Here is a 17,324-nt window from a genome sequence, read left to right as displayed (position 1 = left end):
GCACCCACCGTTAGCAGCACATACACTGCACTCACTGGCCGCTCACTCACTGCAGCACATACTCTGCACTCACTTCTCGCTCACTCACTGCAGCACATACACTGCACTCACCGGCAGCAGCACATATACTGCACTCACTGACCGTTCACTCACTGCAGCACATACACTGCACTCACTGGCCGCTCACTCACCGCAGCACATACTCTGCACTCACTGGCCGCTCACTCACCGCAGCATAGTCACCCACTCATCACCTCCTCCCTGGCGGCACATACACAGTAGCACCAGCCGCTCACACACAACCCCACTCCCGCAGCACAGTAACCCACTAACCTCCTCCCCCCGGCGGCCCTTGCACTGCACTCACCGGCCGCACACCTTCCCATGCAGCACATAGCCACCTGCTCACCTCCTTCCCCGGGCTGCACATAGAGTAGTCACCGGCCACTCGCCCCCACTAGCAGCATACTCACCCGCGGTGCTCACCTCCTCCACCGTGCGGCGCAGCTGCATACACAGAAGTCACCTGCCGCTCGCGCACCCACAGTACACAGCCGCCTGCTCACCTCCTCCCCTCGCCGGCACAGCCGCATACACAGAAGTCACCTGCCGCCCGCCCACATTACACAGCCGCCCGCTAACCTCCTCCCCGAAGTCGCGGGTATCAATCACCATTCACTTGACAGGTTGTGATTGGCTGCAGCGGAGCGCGTCCCCGTGGACCCACCCATTTTTTAAGTGAGTCACCTGTCCTCAAAACCGAGTAAAAACCCACGCTATGGCGCATTTTTGCGATCACTGCTGTATATGTAACAACTGTTAAACAGCATTTAAAGTATGAACGCTAAAACAGAATGTATCCCAGGTGCTTGTTTGTTCCAAACCTTATACAGATATAGGGCGGGATGTACTAAACTCCCCTGCTGTGGTATCTTGCTTTTCTCTGCGCTCCCTGTGTTATCTCCACGGTTACTGGTCTCCTCTCTGCTGCCCGGCGCTACCCGTTGCTCCCCCATGCTGCCTGTTTTTTCACTGCGGTCCGCCTCATCACTGTGGGCAGGGTCCAGGATCCGGCATCCCACAAGCCATACACACACAAGCCAGTGTGCGTCTGCCAGGAAGATGACACGGGGCGCATGCGCAACTGACAGGGGGAGTGCAGCGCTGACTAAGCGCTATGGAGAGCAGCAGAGTGGAGACCAGTAACGGCAGAGATAACACAGGGAGCGCAGAGAAAAGCAAGATACCGCAGCGGGGAGGTTAGTACATCCCGCCCATAGAGACACGTGAGACAAGATTCCCCTTTACACAGATTAGAGCATAAAAACCAATGGTTCAGTACACCTACAATCAGGGCCGGTGCTAGTGTGTTTGGCGCGCCCCTGCAAATTATAAATTTGTGCCCTCCCATCCAAAAAAAAAAAAAGAACAGCGCATGCTGCAAAAAGGGTGTGGTCGCACAAGAAAAGGGTGTGGCCACAATGGTACCCACAATTCAAATTACACCACACAGTATTACAATCTTATTCACAATACCCCATTACGTTACACAGTAGTGCCCCTTCTTGTACACGTTACACCACACAGTACTTCCCCTTTTACACAAGGCCCACAGTAGTGCCCCTTATCAGAGGTGTAGATAGGTGCCATGGTGCCCGGAGCAAGGGTATGTTTCATCGCTCCTTTCCCTTTATTGAATTGGGGGCATGTTACATTTGAAAATAAAAATATATTTTCAAATCGGTGACAGGGCTTGTTCTAGACCTTGAGGAGCTCATGACGAAAGTTTCCTTTGGTGCCCACCATGCTCAAGATAGGGACAGTGCGCACCGAAGCCGCGCACCAAAAATATAGGGCCATGGCCACAGAATAGTACCAGTTCACATTACACCTCACAGTAGTGTCCGTTAGTCACATTACACTGCACAGTAGTATCATTATACATGTTACGCCACACGGACAAGCCGCTTATACACGTTACACCACAGTAAAGCACCTAATACACATTATGCCAGATAGAGTCCATTATACACGTTACGCCAGGCAGAGCCCATTATACACGTTATACCAGGTAGAGCCCATTATACACGTTATACCAGGTAGAGCCCATTATACACATTATGCGAGGTACAGCCCATTATACACGCTATGCCAGGTAGAGCCCATTATACACGCTATGCCAGATAGAGCCCATTATACACGCTATGCCAGGTACAGAACATTAAACACATTATGCCAGGTACAGCTGAACCACCTCATACCTACCACCTCAAACCCACCCTGCTACTGTAAATGTAGTACCTTCTGCTTCACCACTTACAGTGCCCCTTATACATAATGCTCACAGTCGTAGTGCCACATATGCCCACAGTAATAGTGCCCCTTTTCATATAATGCCGGGATCTCAACCGCCGGGATACCGCCTACTAGTCTCCCTCTTGGGGTGTCCACGACACCCCTGCAGGGAGAATAGTGTGGCACGTGTAGCGTGCCACCGTGCCTGCAGCGTGGCGAGTTCAGTAAGTCCACAAGGGGCTGCTTTATACTCGCCCCACTGCCGGCATCCCAGTGGTCGGGATCCTGGCGATGGTATGCTGGGTGCCAGGATCCTGACAGCCGGGATATCGTAGTAGACCCCCACCGGGCAAGTCTAGGTACTGGCAGCAGAGCGAATGACAGCTTTGGCTACTCTTGGACTGTAGGGGAGAGCCCTGTTGACATTCGCACGATGAGGCTGATTCAAATGTTGTCACCCCCACAGTATGACGATCATAGCTCGTACAACCACCATTCATGGCTCACTTCCTCCCAGTCACCTGATTGTTGGTCACCTCACATTCTTTGATTGTGGCTCGCACGCCCACTGTGTGGCATAATGTGAATTTTGGCTTATACACTCTGGCGTAATGTGAATTTTGGCTCATACTGTGTGGCGTAATATAAATGTGGCTAATACTGTGTGGCATAATGTGAATTTGGCTCATACTGTGAGGCATAATGTGAATTTCGGCTCATACTGTTTGGCAAAAAACGCATTTGACTCATTGGGGTAAATTTACTAAGATTCGTATTTTCCCGTTTGAGGTCAAAGTTCAATCACGAATGACATCGAAAGTGTAAATATGCAACTTTTTGAATTGATTACGACTAATTTACTAAGCTGCCGTATTCTGCATTTTCGGGTTTTCCGATGTCGATGTCATTCGTTTTTTTTGGCAGTGTTTTACGTGAGTGACTTGTAAAACACTGCCGACTTTAATACAATGAATCTCGTCCGGATCTGAGAGATCCGTGCTGGGCTTCATTGTGCACCTTGTAAAAAAAAAAATGTTTAAATGTAAAAAAAAAATTGCGTGGGGTCCCCCCTCCTAAGGCAAACCAGCCTCGGGCTCTTTGAGCCGATCCTGGTTGCAGAAATATGGGGAAAAAATGGACAGGGGTTCCCCCATATTTAAACAACCAGCATCGGGCTCTGCGCCTGGTCCTGGTTCCAAAAATACGGGGGACAAAAAGCGTAGGGGTCCCCCGTATTTTTGAAACCAGCACCGGGCTCCACTAGCTGGACAGATAATGCCACAGCCGGGGGTCACTTTTATACAGTGCCTTGCGGCCGTGGCATCAAATATCCAACTAGTCAGCCCTGGCCGGGGAACCCTGGGGGAGTGGGGACCCCTTCAATCAAGGGGTCCCCCCCAGCCACCCAAGGGCCAGGGGTGAAGCCCGAGGCTGTCCCCCCCATCCAATGGGCTGCGGATGGGGGGCTGATAGCCTTTGTTCAAAGTGAATGATATTGTTTTTAGTAGCAGTACTACAAGGCCCAGCAAGCCTCCCCCGCAAGCTGGTACTTGGAGAACCACAAGTACCAGCATGCGGCGGAAAAATGGGCCCGCTGGTACCTGTAGTACTACTACTAAAAAAACACCCCAATAAAGACAACACACACACACCTTGAAAGTATAACTTTAATACATCCATCCACACCTCCATATACACATACTTACCTTATGTTCCCACGCAGGTCGGTCCTCTTCTCCAGTAGAATCCATGGTGTACCTGTTGAAAAAATTGTGGTTCTCCAAGCACCAGCTTGCGGGGGAGGCTTGCTGGGCCTTGTAGTACTGCTACTAAAAACAATATCATTCACTTTGAACAAAGGCTATCAGCCCCCCATCCGCAGCCCATTGGATGGGGGGACAGCCTCGGGCTTCACCCCTGGCCCTTGGGTGGCTGGGGGGGGGGGACCCCTTGATTGAAGGGGTCCCCACTCCCCCAGGGTACCCCGGCCAGGGGTGACTAGTTGGATATTTGATGCCACGGCCGCAAGGCACTGTATAAAAGTGACCCCCGGCTGTGGCATTATCTGTCCAGCTAGTGGAGCCCGGTGCTGGTTTCAAAATACGGGGGACCCCTACGCTTTTTGTCCCCCGTATTTTTGGAACCAGGACCAGGCGCAGAGCCCGGTGCTGGTTGCTTAAATATGGGGGAACCCCTGTCAATTTTTTCCCATATTTTTGCAACCAGGGCCGGCTCAAAGAGCCCGAGGCTGGTTTGGTTTAGGAGGGGGGACCCCACGCATTTTTTTTTTTTTAAATTATAACATTTCCCACCCCTTCCCACTGATAAACATGCACGGATCTCATGGATCCGTGCATGCCTATACAAACACGGGATAAAAAAGCAGGTCTGTTTTTTTTTAGCACTTTTTCACGATTTGTATTTTAGCACGGCAGTGTTTGGCTATTGTCGGCAGTGTTTGTGTTTTGCACTTTTTAGTAAATGACCGATTTCTACCAAATTGCAGGCGTATTTGACTGATGGTGTATTGATTCGTGATTTTTTTCAAGGACTTCCAAAATATTACGAATGCCCTCATCACTGCCGAGATTTTTGCTTAGTAAATTACCGAGATGACACTTTGAAGAAAAAACGGCATCTCGGTCAAAATCGGGACCTTAGTAAATATACCCCATACTGTGTGGCATAATGTGAATAAGGACCACTACTGTTAGTAGCTGGTGAGCATGGGGGCATACAGATGGGTCCATGTTTATTTTGGCCTTTAATAGGATTCATTGAGACTGGGTAGTCGGATTTAATCCCCTGCTGTATTGTTCTCTGTATTGTATTGCAGCTGAGAACAATAGATGAAGGGTTTATGTAAATAAACCATGGTGTGCCTAGGTGCAGCAAAGAAGTCAAGATAACCGTGGATCTATCTGTAGGTGACAAATGCTGGTGTCCTGCAGGGGTGGGGTCTAATGGCATAGAAAATGGCAAAGGTGACTCTGACACGTGTAAATGTTAAACTTTATTTGTTCTGTTAAAATTTAAATGTTCGGCCCCCTAAATCTCCTGTACTTTTCAGAGTGGCCTACTCCAAATCAGGGTGTAGGTGTTGGGGGTTCAAGGGGCGTGGGTGGGTATGCATATGCAATTAGGCCCACCACTTTCTAGTTCCGCCACTGGGTCAGAGATAGGTGGGGAAGTGTAAGCAATAGGGTGCAGCGACAGCTAGGACTCAGGGTTATGCCGTAGCGGACAGTCAGTACCGGCCGGTGGTCACAGCATAATAATTTCTCTGTGGTGTATTATATCTACTTGTATTATTAGGAACTAGGGAGAAATAAGATTAAGCCATGTGATTTAACTGAGAGAATGTAAAATAGTACTAGACATGTTCCTGGGCGGTGCTAGACACACCCAAATGGCGGTGCTAGAGACACCCAAAAGGCGGTGCATCCCCTGATAAAATTAGCTGCGCACACCTATGCAGTCATTTTACACATTCTGAGAACCCCAAATACTTTTTCATGGCCAATAATAGATTTCTCTACTGTTATTCTATATTAGTTTGCCTTTTTTGGGGGTACAGTCAGATTTTCCCATTTTCACCTTGATTTATCCATCTGATGCGACCAGTCAGAAATGCCCACAGGGCGCACCCCCACTCGCCGGCTCCAAAGCAGGCAAGAGTGAGACCCTCCAGCCTCCTCACTGCGACCCTTCCCCACCCCCTCATTTTGCTACTCCGTCCCGTCTCTGAAATTTGCACCTCTGCATCACCCATTCATCTGCTACATCGTCCCACCCACACTCTGGGGCTAATTCAGACCTGATCACTAGCACTGCTGCGATCAAATAGTCGCCACCCACAGGGGAGTGTATTTAAGCTGTGCAAGTGTGCGAACACATGTGTAGCAGAGCTGTACAAACAGATTTTGTGCAGTCTCTGCGCAGCCCAGGACTTACTCAGCCGCTGCGATCACATCAGCCTGTCTGGGACCGGATTTGACGTCAGACACCCTCCCTTCGAACGCTTGGATATGCCTGCATTTTTTCAAACACTCCCAGAAAACGGTCAGTTGCCACCCAGAAACGGCTTCTTCCTGTCAATCTCCTTGCGGACTCCTGTGCGAATGGATCCTTCACACAAACCCATTGCTGAGCGGCGATCCGCTTTGCACCCGTGCGACGCGCCTGCGCATTGTGGTGCATACGCATATGCAGTTAGACCTGATCGCCTGCTGTACGAAAAGGTAGCCTAGCGATCAGGTCTGAATTACCCCCTCTGTACACACACACACACACACACACACACACACACACACACACACACACACACACACATAGTGTAACCACTTGCCTGGCATAGTTGCAAACGATGCGACTAGTCAGATACAGAGAGTGGCTGGCTGCCAGAAGATAATCTTCCTGCAGTCATCCCTCACAGAGGGACCTCCTGGCCTCCCTGCACCCTCCCCCAGTGTCTGCCGTGCTGCTGATCAGTCACAGAGAATCCGATGTTTGAAAAAAATATTTTTTTGTACAAATATTAACATAAAAAGGTTAATTTTTTTTATTTTTTTATAGTTAAATACATGTTCTTCACCTAATTTACTCAACATACGTTTTGCCGGCAATAGTTATCGAAAGAATTCTGATTTGATCATTTCTAATTAATATGCACGACAAAACGCTGATATGTGCATTAAGTTAACAAGCGCTATAAGCAGTATGGACGATGTAATGGTTAGCATTACTGCCTCACAGCACTGAGGTCATGGGTTTGATTCCCACCTTGGCCCTATGTGTAGTTTGCATAATTTTCCCGTGCTTGCATGGATTTTCTCCCAGAATCCAAAAATATACTGGTAATTGGCTCCCAACAAAATTAACCCTAGCATGAATCTGTGTGCGTGTACATGTGATAGGGAATATAGAGTGTAGCTCCACTGGGGCAGGGACTGATGTGAATGGCCAAATATTATCTCTAAAGCGCTACAGAATATGTGTGTGCTGTATAAATAACTGGTAATAAATAAATATCACATTAACGCTTTATCACGGCTAATTGAATTGCCCCCTTATTCTTCTATTGCCTATAGCCGTGGTGACTAGATGGGATGTGGTCAAAATCCCAGCAGTCGAGATCCTAGAGGTAAGTATGGGAGGTTTGGCACTAGGGGGAGGGTTAGGCTGCACGGGTGGGGGAAGTTAGGGTTAGGCTGCGGGGAGGACAGGGACGGATAGGGTTAGGCTGCTGGAGAGGGAGGTTAGGGTGAAAATCCTTTCCCGGGATGCGTCGGGTACTGACTATTGGGATTTCGTATCCAACCCAGCTACATGTGATACTAAGGATAGCCACCACCCCTAATCAAGGAAGGAAAAAAATACTTCTAAATAAGGTGTGTGTGATATTTTATGACTTCCAGTTTATTGGTTTGCAAGTATTGAATGCTCTTCACCAATTTCACAGTTGTAGTGAATATACCTGTATATCTATGGCCTATGAATAATACAACTTATGGTTATTTGCATTGTTACCATTCTTTTAGATAATTCAAAACAGTTAGTAAAACACAATATTAATGCTGCCTAATTGGAGTCAAACAGCACATTTTAATTCACTTCCACAACAGTTTATTTATTTATTTTTGAAAAAGTTTGTCCAAAAAACATAAAAACTGATACTGGTCAGATTGAAGTAAAAACTGCTGGAAAGTCGGAATAGATGGCAAATTTGGATGCTCAGATCCATGTCTATCTTTATATTTGTTGAATTTTAAGGCATCCACACTGAAAAAAAATGTTTCACAAGTTGGGGTCTATTCAATTAGCTGTGAGTGGAGCAAGTTGCCATTTCAACAGTGTGGAAAAAAAAACAGGCAACAAAACTTCATCCTACCCTTTTCTGGACCTGATCTCGCAGATTTTTGCGCACAGCTCTATGGGTTTGTGAACAAATATCAACTTTAATGTGCTTCAGTTAAACAACTTTTTGGGGAAACACAGACATTGTTATCTTTAAACTGCGCCATTTCCCATCTGAAAATTCCTGGTTCGGCGCACATCACTGCCAATAGAGTAGCTGAGGGTTACACATAAATGTCTGGGGTTCTTCTCTGAAGGTGACATTTTGATCTCCCCATTAATCTCTGTATCTTGTTGAACTTGCACTTCTTCATCCAGGTAAAGTACAGTTTGCTTCCAATGTGTTTCTTCACCGTAAGGAGAGGTAGTTAGACTGACACCATTTTCTCCTGGGAATGTGACAGAAAACCAGATGACAAATCCATGCATCAACGAGGACCCAAAGCAGTGGAACTGGAAAGAACCAGTGATGTTACCGATGTCCTCCTGTGTGGCACTGGTAAGATTTAGAGAGGCAAATCTGACAGGGTGAGAGAGCACATTCTCCGGGTACACAGAGCACACTGCCAAATCCTGGCTCATAATGCACTTCCGTGCAAAAGATTGCACACAGGTCATATCAACTCCATACATGTCTTTCACATCACTCCAAAAGTCCAGTCGGCTCTCCACCACTGTATCATTAACGGGGGCTATGAAGATATCAGCAGTTGATGGAAATATGAGGCCTCCAGGTTTCAGCCACCTATCCCGGGCGTACAGGACAGAGCTTAGCATTGATTCGTACATAAGACCATATCCCATCCATTCGCTAACAATAGCGTCCACTTTACCGGGTATCTCAACATTTTCCACTGCACTAGTAATCACTTCTATTTTGCCCTCCATCCCATTCTCTTTCACCACATCACAGGCCAGCTGGGACACTGCACTAGCTTCCACTGCATACACTTTGCTAGCACCCGCCTGTGCGCAGAAAACACTGAGGATGCCAGTACCAGCACCCACATCCAGTACAGTTTTATCAAGAAGGGCACTTTGGTTGCGAGAAATAGCCACTTTGTAGGCATATGTGCGTACAGTGTCTGAGAGCATTTCTTCATGCACTGTGATATCTGAGTAACACTGGAAGTACTCACTGTCTTGCTCACTCCTGTCATGTCTCCTCTTTTTGGGGAACGCCATGCTTGTCTAAATCTGACTCTCAGTGTGTGAGCTCACTCACAGTGCTTTGCAGGCAGAGGTAACACCAGTGTGTATTGGCTATAGCTCAGGCTTCATGTGATTGGGTGCTAATCTCTTCCTGTGAGCTGCTGCTGCCAAAACACCCAGCCAGCCCCTCCTGCTCCAAGTCTTTTACTTTCACTTTGTCATGTTTGCATGTGATCAACTCCCAGCCAGTTCTTTCCTATGCCATTCATACCTCTCTCCGCCTCTTTATCCTTTTGTCTGTGTCCCTGTTTGTAAACTTCTCCTTCACATTATACAGATATTCTTATATACACTGCTTTGTGTCAGCACAATAGTATACATTGCTTTGTGTCAGCACAATTGCATTGTAAACAAACATTCTTGAAAACAACACAGCTTGTTATTATATTTATGCATATACTTACCATAATATCCGTTTAAACCTAGACACAAAAATTACACAGGTCTGTGGCTGGCTGACTTTAAGCCTGCATTTCCCGATTTTAATCAGCCACAGAACCTGTGTAATATATGTGTCCCAGTTTAAAGGGATAGTATGCAGCTTCCTGATTACTGTTAGCATTGAAAGAGTTTTTCATTACTGAAATTGTTGCAGTGTAAATAGGAGTTGAGTAGGCATGCCATACTATGGGCCGGATATAATGACGCCAGAGTTCAGCGGCTGTGAGGGATGCTGGCCTAACTTGGACATTTTTATTCAAAGAGTCAGGGGGACATTTACTAAGCAGTGATAAGGGGTGTGGTTCATCAAATCGACAGTGTCTAGGTCGACAATGTTTAGGTCGACCACTATAGGTCGACAGTCACTAGGTCGACATGGATGGAAGGTCGACAGGGTTTCTAGGTCGACATGTGCTAGGTCGACAGGTCTAAAGGTCGACATGAGGATTTATTTATTTTTTTGGTGTCGTTTTCTTCGTAGAGTGACCGGGATCCCAAATTAGTGCACCGCGTCCCCTCGCATGGCTCGCTTCGCTCGCCATGCTTCGGGCATGGTGCCTTCGCTTCGCTCGGCACACTTTACCTTTCCAATCGTAGTCCACGTGGATCGTTAAGTATGAAAAAATTCAAAAAAAGAAAAAAAATGTGAAAAACTCATGTCGACCTTTAGACCTGTCGACCTAGCACATGTCGACCTAGAAACCCTGTCGACCTTCCATCCATGTCGACCTAGTGACTGTCGACCTATAGTGGTTGACCTAAACATTGTCGACCTAGACACTGTCGATCTTCAGACCGGATCCCGTGATAAGAGCAGAGAAGTGAGCCAGTGGAGAAGTTGCCCATGGCAACCAATCAGCGCTGAAGTAACATCTATAATTTGCATACTATAAAATGATACAGAGCTGCTGATTGGTTGATGGGGCCATTTCTCCACTGGCTCACTTCTCCGCTCTTATCACTGCACTGTATGCATGCGCACAGCGTCTATTCAGTGGAGACAGGAGGAGAGGGGGCATACCAGCAGCTCACAGAGCGCTGGGCATGCCCCCTCAGTGACGAAAACGGGGCGTGGCTTGCAATCGTGGAAACCCCCCCATGAAGCCACGCCCCTTTCCCCAATAGGCCACACCCCTTTTGGGCAGCTGCGCGCGTAGATATCCCTCTTCACGGCAACCAAAAGTTGGGAGGTATGATATACTCTACACTAAGGGGGTTATTCAGAGTTGTTAGCAAACCAAAAAAGTTAGCAATTGGGCAAAACCATGTTGCACTGCTGGTGGGGCAGATGTAACAGTCTGCATCCAGTAGATCAGGGGTGGCTGGACTTTGGGACCTGGGATCTACTTTTTGTTCACTTACTTACCAGGGATCTACTGGCATCAAATAACACCAATAATGATGCTCACATTTAAAAATAGCATTAATAATGATGCCATCAAATAACAGCACCAATAATAATGCGGACATTTAAAAATAGCATTATGAATGACAACATCAAATAACTCCCCTCTATGCAAATCCCCCCTTTGCACATCCCCCCCCCTTGTGCAGATCCCTCTCTTCCACTCCCCTGCATATAAGCCCCCTGTACAATACCCTCCTCCGTGCAAATCCCCCACTTTGCAGATATCCCCCTTCCAGTCCCCTGCATAATAGCCCCCTGTAGAATAATCCTCCACCCTTTGCAGCTCCCCCCTTGTGTAAAAAAAAACCCTTTGTGAAGATACCACACTATGTGCAGAGCCCCCCCCCCTTTGCAGATCGTCCCTCCCCTTGTGAAGAAACCACCCCTTTGCATAACACCTGACAAGTTGTCACACTGCCTACCTTCAGTCCTCCCTCTCCCCGCAGCCACGGTTCCCGCTTTTCACGCTGCATGGTCTCCCGCTGGCTGCTTCTCCTGTCTTTGTCACCGCCGGCTGGATCAAACTGGTTCCAACTAGCGCCCAGGCTCCTCACATCTCGGGTGACATCATTAGGTCACCGCGCACCCGCACACTGCATTCCTGGGAACTGTGAAGAGAAGCAGCGGCGGCAGGCTCCTTACAGTTATTTTCTGTTAAGTCTGTCGCGATCTACCGGTGGATGCTCCGCGAGCTACCGGTATATCGCAATCTACCTTTTGGCCACCTCTGCAGTAGATAATAACGTTTTATATTAAGTATGCACAAAAAGTCTCTACGAGCTTGTGCGGCTCTGGGGGTATCCAGTACTAAAGGTAATACTACACTGGTGTATATTTCATATGCCATCAGCACGGCGGTACTGAAGTCTCCGGTGGCCTCATGGCTGTATAGTCTGGGTAACCGTGGGACAGCCCATGTTTAGAAAAAATAGCGCACCAGAAGAAGGCTGCTGTGGGTGTGATGATTTAGCAGAATCTCTGATAGCTACAGTCAGGACCGTAACTAGCTGTGTGCCAGTGGTGCCTAGCACACAGCGCAGATGCGCTGGAGGTGCAGGACCACCAGCAACACCCGCCTGGCCGATCCACCGCTGCCGTCGTGTGGTGTCTGGCCCGTGTCCCCCCTGCCATCAACGCCCGGTGCCCAGCAGAATTGCCCGGCTACCTCTCACATAGGTAGCCGGGCAGCGCTGCAGCTGCCCCTCCGCTTCCTCCCTGTGTGCTGGGAGAGATTACATCTCTCCCAGCCTGCCCCCAGCCCACCCACAATGCCTTGTGCTGTGAAGAGCGCAGCGTAGGGTGGGAAGAGTAGAGGAGAGGCATGCCGGCTCGTCACAGGTGAGTATAACACTCTCATTCTTTCGCTCTCCCTTAATGTGTAAAAAGGGGGACTGCCTGCCATAAAGTGTAAAAAAAGGGGGCCTGCCTACCATAATGTGTAAAAAAGGGGGACTGCCTGCCATAATGTGTAAAAAAGGGGGACTACCTGCCATAATGTTTAAAAAAGGGGACAGCCTGCCATAATGTGTAAAAAGCGGGTCTCTGCCTGCCTAATGTGTAAAAAGGGGACTCTGCCTGCTTAATGTGTAAAAGGGGGACTCTGCTGCTGTAATGTGTAAAAAGGGTATTATGCCTGCCTAATGTGTAAAAAAAAGGGGGGCTCTGTTGCTGTAATGTGTAAAAAAGAGTGGCCCTGCTGCCTAATGTGTAAAAAGAGGACTTTGCCTGCTTAATGTGTAAAAAGGGGTATTCTGTCTGCCAAATGCGAGGGCTTTGTTGCCATAATGTGCAAAAATGTGGGACTCTGCCTGCTTAATGTGTAAGAAAGGGGGACTGCCTGTCATAATGTGTAAAAAGGAGACTTTGCCTGCCTAATGTGTAAAAATGGGGGACACTGCCTGCCTAATGTGTAAGAAAGGGGGACTGCCGGTCATAATGTGTAAAAAGGGCACTCTGCCTGCCTAATCTGTAAATAATGGGGACTCTGCATGCTGTAATGTGTAAAAAGAGGGACTCTGCCTGCCGTAATGTGTAAAAAGGAGCTCTACCTGCCTAATCTGTTGCTGTAATATGTAAAAAAGGGGGGCTCTGCTGCCATAATGTATAAAAAAGGGGGGCTCTGCCTGCCTAATGTATAAAAAGGGGACTCTGCTGCCGTAATGTGTAAAAAGGGGGACTATGCCTGCCGTAATGGGTAAAAGGGAGCTCTACCTGCCTAATATGTAAAAGGGGGACTCTACCTGCTGTACTGTGTAAAATGGGGCTGTACCTGCCATACTGTGTGAAAGGGGCTCTGCCTGACGTAATGTGTAAAAGGGAGCTCTGCCTGACGTGATGTGTAAAAGGTAGATCTGTGGCCACGCCCCTTCCCCATAAAGCCATGCCCCTATATTTTTGGTGCGTGCCTAAGGTGCGCACTGATGATGTTTTGCACACAGCGCTAAAATGTGTAGTTATGGCACTGTGTATAGTGCTGTAAGGTTCATTCCCGGGACGCCTGGATAGGAAGCCTTATGAATTTCTCGCCCACCTGTAATGGGCCGTTTCTTCAGAGGGAATGGTCTGAAGAGAAATTTATACAATTTTCAGACAGAAATCCCAGCAATTACCCGACATTTCAGTCCCGGGTAGTTTTGTCAGTCTCTGCCTGACCCTTCCTTTCACACAGAGTAGCAAACTACCGGGTCAAGAATTTCTACCCAGTAATTTGCGGATCAAAACGGGTATTTCCTCCTTGCGAAAGGGTCATCCCGAGTTGAAATTCCCGGGTCTCCAACCCTAGTAAATTCCTAGGTCGAAGTCTCAGGAATTACATCCCAGGTTGACCCTTTCACACAGAAAAAAGACCCGTATTTTTCGTCAAATTACTGGTTAGAGCTGCTTCACCCAATAATTCCATTTTCTTTGTGAAAGGGTTATTAATGTGTTTTTTATTGGTTCCCCGGGGCCAGGGCCGGCGCCACCATTAAGCAGCTTTAGGCAGCTGCCTATGGGCGCCGACCACTGGAGGGCGGCACGCTCCACTGAATCTGTTTTATTATGCTTTGCTAAGCTGCTCTTGCAGCGGCTGCGGCGCGGGTCCAGCCAGCCACAGCCGCCGCTGTTTGTCACCCTCCCACCGGCAGAGCTGACACGCATCAGTTGTGCTGCTGGCTGTCCTGTGGGGTGTTGGGCACAAGGGGGCAGTGTGAGGTTGCGGAAGCAGTACAGCAGCGCAGTGGCAGCAGACAGCCATGCGTGTGACAGCAGAGCCCTGCGTGCAACCCAGTACCAGCAGAAGAAGAGGAGCAGGGGAAGTGGTGACAGGAGAAGCCCACTCTCCGGGAACGCTGAGCTGCTGCAGGCTGCTGGTGGGATGTAATCAGTAGTGTAAATGAGACCACGCCCCTTTAATTTAGGCCACGCCCCTTTCCCACCCACGGGCGGCACAAGGGGGATAATAGGGTGTGCTCCAGATGTCACCAGGTCCAGGTGACACCTCTGACCAGGAGAACACAATCCAGTGAACACCTCCATAGGGGAATGGATTTCAGAGAAGACTCAGGTATGGCTCATCAGCGTATACCTGAGTAATCACAGTTGAATTGTGAATAGTTTAAAAAACGTCCTATATTCCTATGGTTCGGTTTAGCGGCCATTGTCAGGCATTATTTTGTGCCCAATGATGGACACAAGCCCATTTTTTTTTTTTTTTTTAACTATTAACAAGTCTGCTGAGTGCAACCTGTCACCTCTTTGCATCTATTGGGTCTACCAACCCTGTCACCATTTGCGAGTGCCAGACACATGGAACAGGTTTTATATATATATATATATATATATATATATAAAATCTCCTGCAAATGGGGAGGTGGCACAGTGGGCACAGTCAAGGGTGCGGTGGTGATGTGAGGGAGAGGCCCCCCTATCTTAAGTGCCCCAGGCCCCCCAAAGACTTAATCTGGTCCTGATCCCACTGCACCCTTTTGGATTTTTTTTTTATTTTTTTTAATTAGTACAGCCACGCACCTGGTTTGGGACCCGGCTGTTTTCTTTCTGGAAGGGAGGGTGTGAGGAAGGGTGAAAGCTAACCTCAATGTGTGACTGGCGCCGCTTAAGGGAACCCAGAAGCATATAGTATCTGCAGTAGCAACATCGCTGCACAGCTGACAGATTGTGTTTGGACAGTGCCACACAGAATCACTGACGGTGAGCCCCCCTCCCATACCATCCGTCTCGTCTGTCTGTCCGTCTATGCTCTGGTGTTCTGTCTATGCCAGCCCACGTCCATCTGCCCATCTATCTATGCCCCCCCACCATCCATCTATGCCCGGCCTATCATCCATCTATGCCCCCATATGGTTCTTTGTCTGTCTATGCCCCCACGTCCATCTATCCATCTATGCCCCCATATAGTACTGTGTCCATCTATGCTCCCCCCCACCATCCCTCTATCTATCTATGCCAGCCCCCCGTCCGTCTGTTCATCTATCCATCTATGCTCCCATGTGGTACTCTGTCCGTCTATGCCCACCCTGTCCATTTTTCCATCTATGCCCCTATATGGTGCTCCGTCCGTCCATCTACACACCCCCTATATGCCCCCCATGTCCGTCTGTCCGTCTATGACCCATATGGTGCTCTGTCTGTCCATCTACACACCCCATCCATCTATCCATCTATGCTCCGGTATGGTGCTCTGTCTATCCATTCGTCTGTCCGTCTATGCCTCTCCATGTCCGTCCGTCTGTCTATGCCTCCGTCTCCCCATATATGCCCCATATGGTGCTCTGTCTGTTCATCTATGCCCCTGTCTGTCTGTCTATGCTCCCCCCCCCCCCGTCCTCTGCTGTAGTCAGGTAGTGTCTCTCCTGCTCGCTTCTCCCCCCCCCCCCCTCTCTCTCTCTCTCCCTAACACCCTCTCTTGTGCCTCTCTCTCTTTCTAACACTGTCCCCCTCACCCTCACTTTCTTTCTGACTCTCTCTCCCTGACACACTCCCTCCCTCCCCGACACTGTCTCTCTTTCCCTGACACTATCTCTCTTTTCTAGACACTCTCTCTCTCTCTCTCTCTCTCTCTCTCTCCCTGACACTGTCTCTCTCGCTAACTCCCTGTCTCTACCTGAAACTCTCTTCCCTATTTCTCTCTCCCTCCCTCCCTGACACTTTCTTTCTCACTCCAGCTCACACTCCCCCCTTTCTCTCTGTCTCTCTGATGCCATCTCTCTCTATCCCCTCTCAACCCTTTCTCCCTGACACCCTCTCTCTCGCTCCTCTCTCTCCTTCTCTTCCCCTGACACCCTCTTTGTCTCTCACTCCCCTCTCTCTCTCTCTCTCCTTAGAGGCATTCTAAAGACAACGACGAGGGGGGGGGGGGGCTTTCAAGATTTTGCAATGGGGCCCACAAAGTTTTAGTTTCACCTGTGGATCATAGTGGTCCATTATCTTAAGGAGATCTGTAGTAGTGTGCCAGTCACTAACAGCAGCATGGCTCCGCTATAAAATGCACAGGAACACAATAATCCCTGCTATCATAGTCATAAAGAGTTATGCACAGTGACAGCAGTGGTCTCTGCCACATAGTCATAGAGATGTATGTACAGGGACAGCACTGATTCTTGTGCCACAGTCATAGAGATGTCTGCACAGGGATAGCGCTGACTCCTGACACCATAGTCCTAGAGATGTATCCATAGAGACCAGGGCTGATCCCACCTTTAGGCAGCTTTACATAGTTGCATAGGGTGCGGGGATCCTGGGGGGTTCCCCTAAGTCTGGCTATCACAAAATTAAGGATGTCTCTGAGAGGTACCCTTGTTGCATTTAATGCAGATGGTGGCTATGGAACTTCTAATACACCACATCCACCGATTCAACTGAGGGGTTGAAAAGAGGGTATTGCTGTGTGTGTAGGAGGGGGGAGAGGGAGGGGGGAGAGTAGGCTAAAGTTTTGCCTAGGGTGCCAAGAAACCTTGCACCGGCCCTGCCCGGGGCGACACCAATAAGTGCTTTATTCATTTTGGCCAATAACTTCTTACTCTTGAAATTGTTTTTGTCTCACCTGGTTTAGCAACCCTGTTTGGGAGTGGATCAGCAGAATTGGTTGTAGATTCAGGGAGAGCCCAGGTTTTTT

General features: G+C 48.6%; 1 protein-coding gene across 1 annotated transcript; it reads right to left on the bottom strand.

Annotated features, from left to right (window-relative positions):
- Window positions 1–7,879: 7,879 nt before the first annotated feature.
- On the bottom strand, window positions 7,880–9,543 carry PRMT6 (protein arginine methyltransferase 6). Its single transcript, XM_063940102.1, has one exon. The coding sequence runs from the start codon at window positions 9,334–9,336 to the stop codon at window positions 8,305–8,307; it is 1,032 nt and encodes a 343-aa protein (XP_063796172.1). The 5' UTR covers window positions 9,337–9,543; the 3' UTR covers window positions 7,880–8,304.
- Window positions 9,544–17,324: the final 7,781 nt, after the last annotated feature.

Source organism: Pseudophryne corroboree, chromosome 9 (genome assembly GCF_028390025.1).
Source record: "Pseudophryne corroboree isolate aPseCor3 chromosome 9, aPseCor3.hap2, whole genome shotgun sequence".
Lineage (NCBI taxonomy): Eukaryota > Metazoa > Chordata > Amphibia > Anura > Myobatrachidae > Pseudophryne > Pseudophryne corroboree.
Note: the sequence above shows the minus strand (reverse complement) of the source record. Positions and strands in the feature narration are given on the sequence as shown.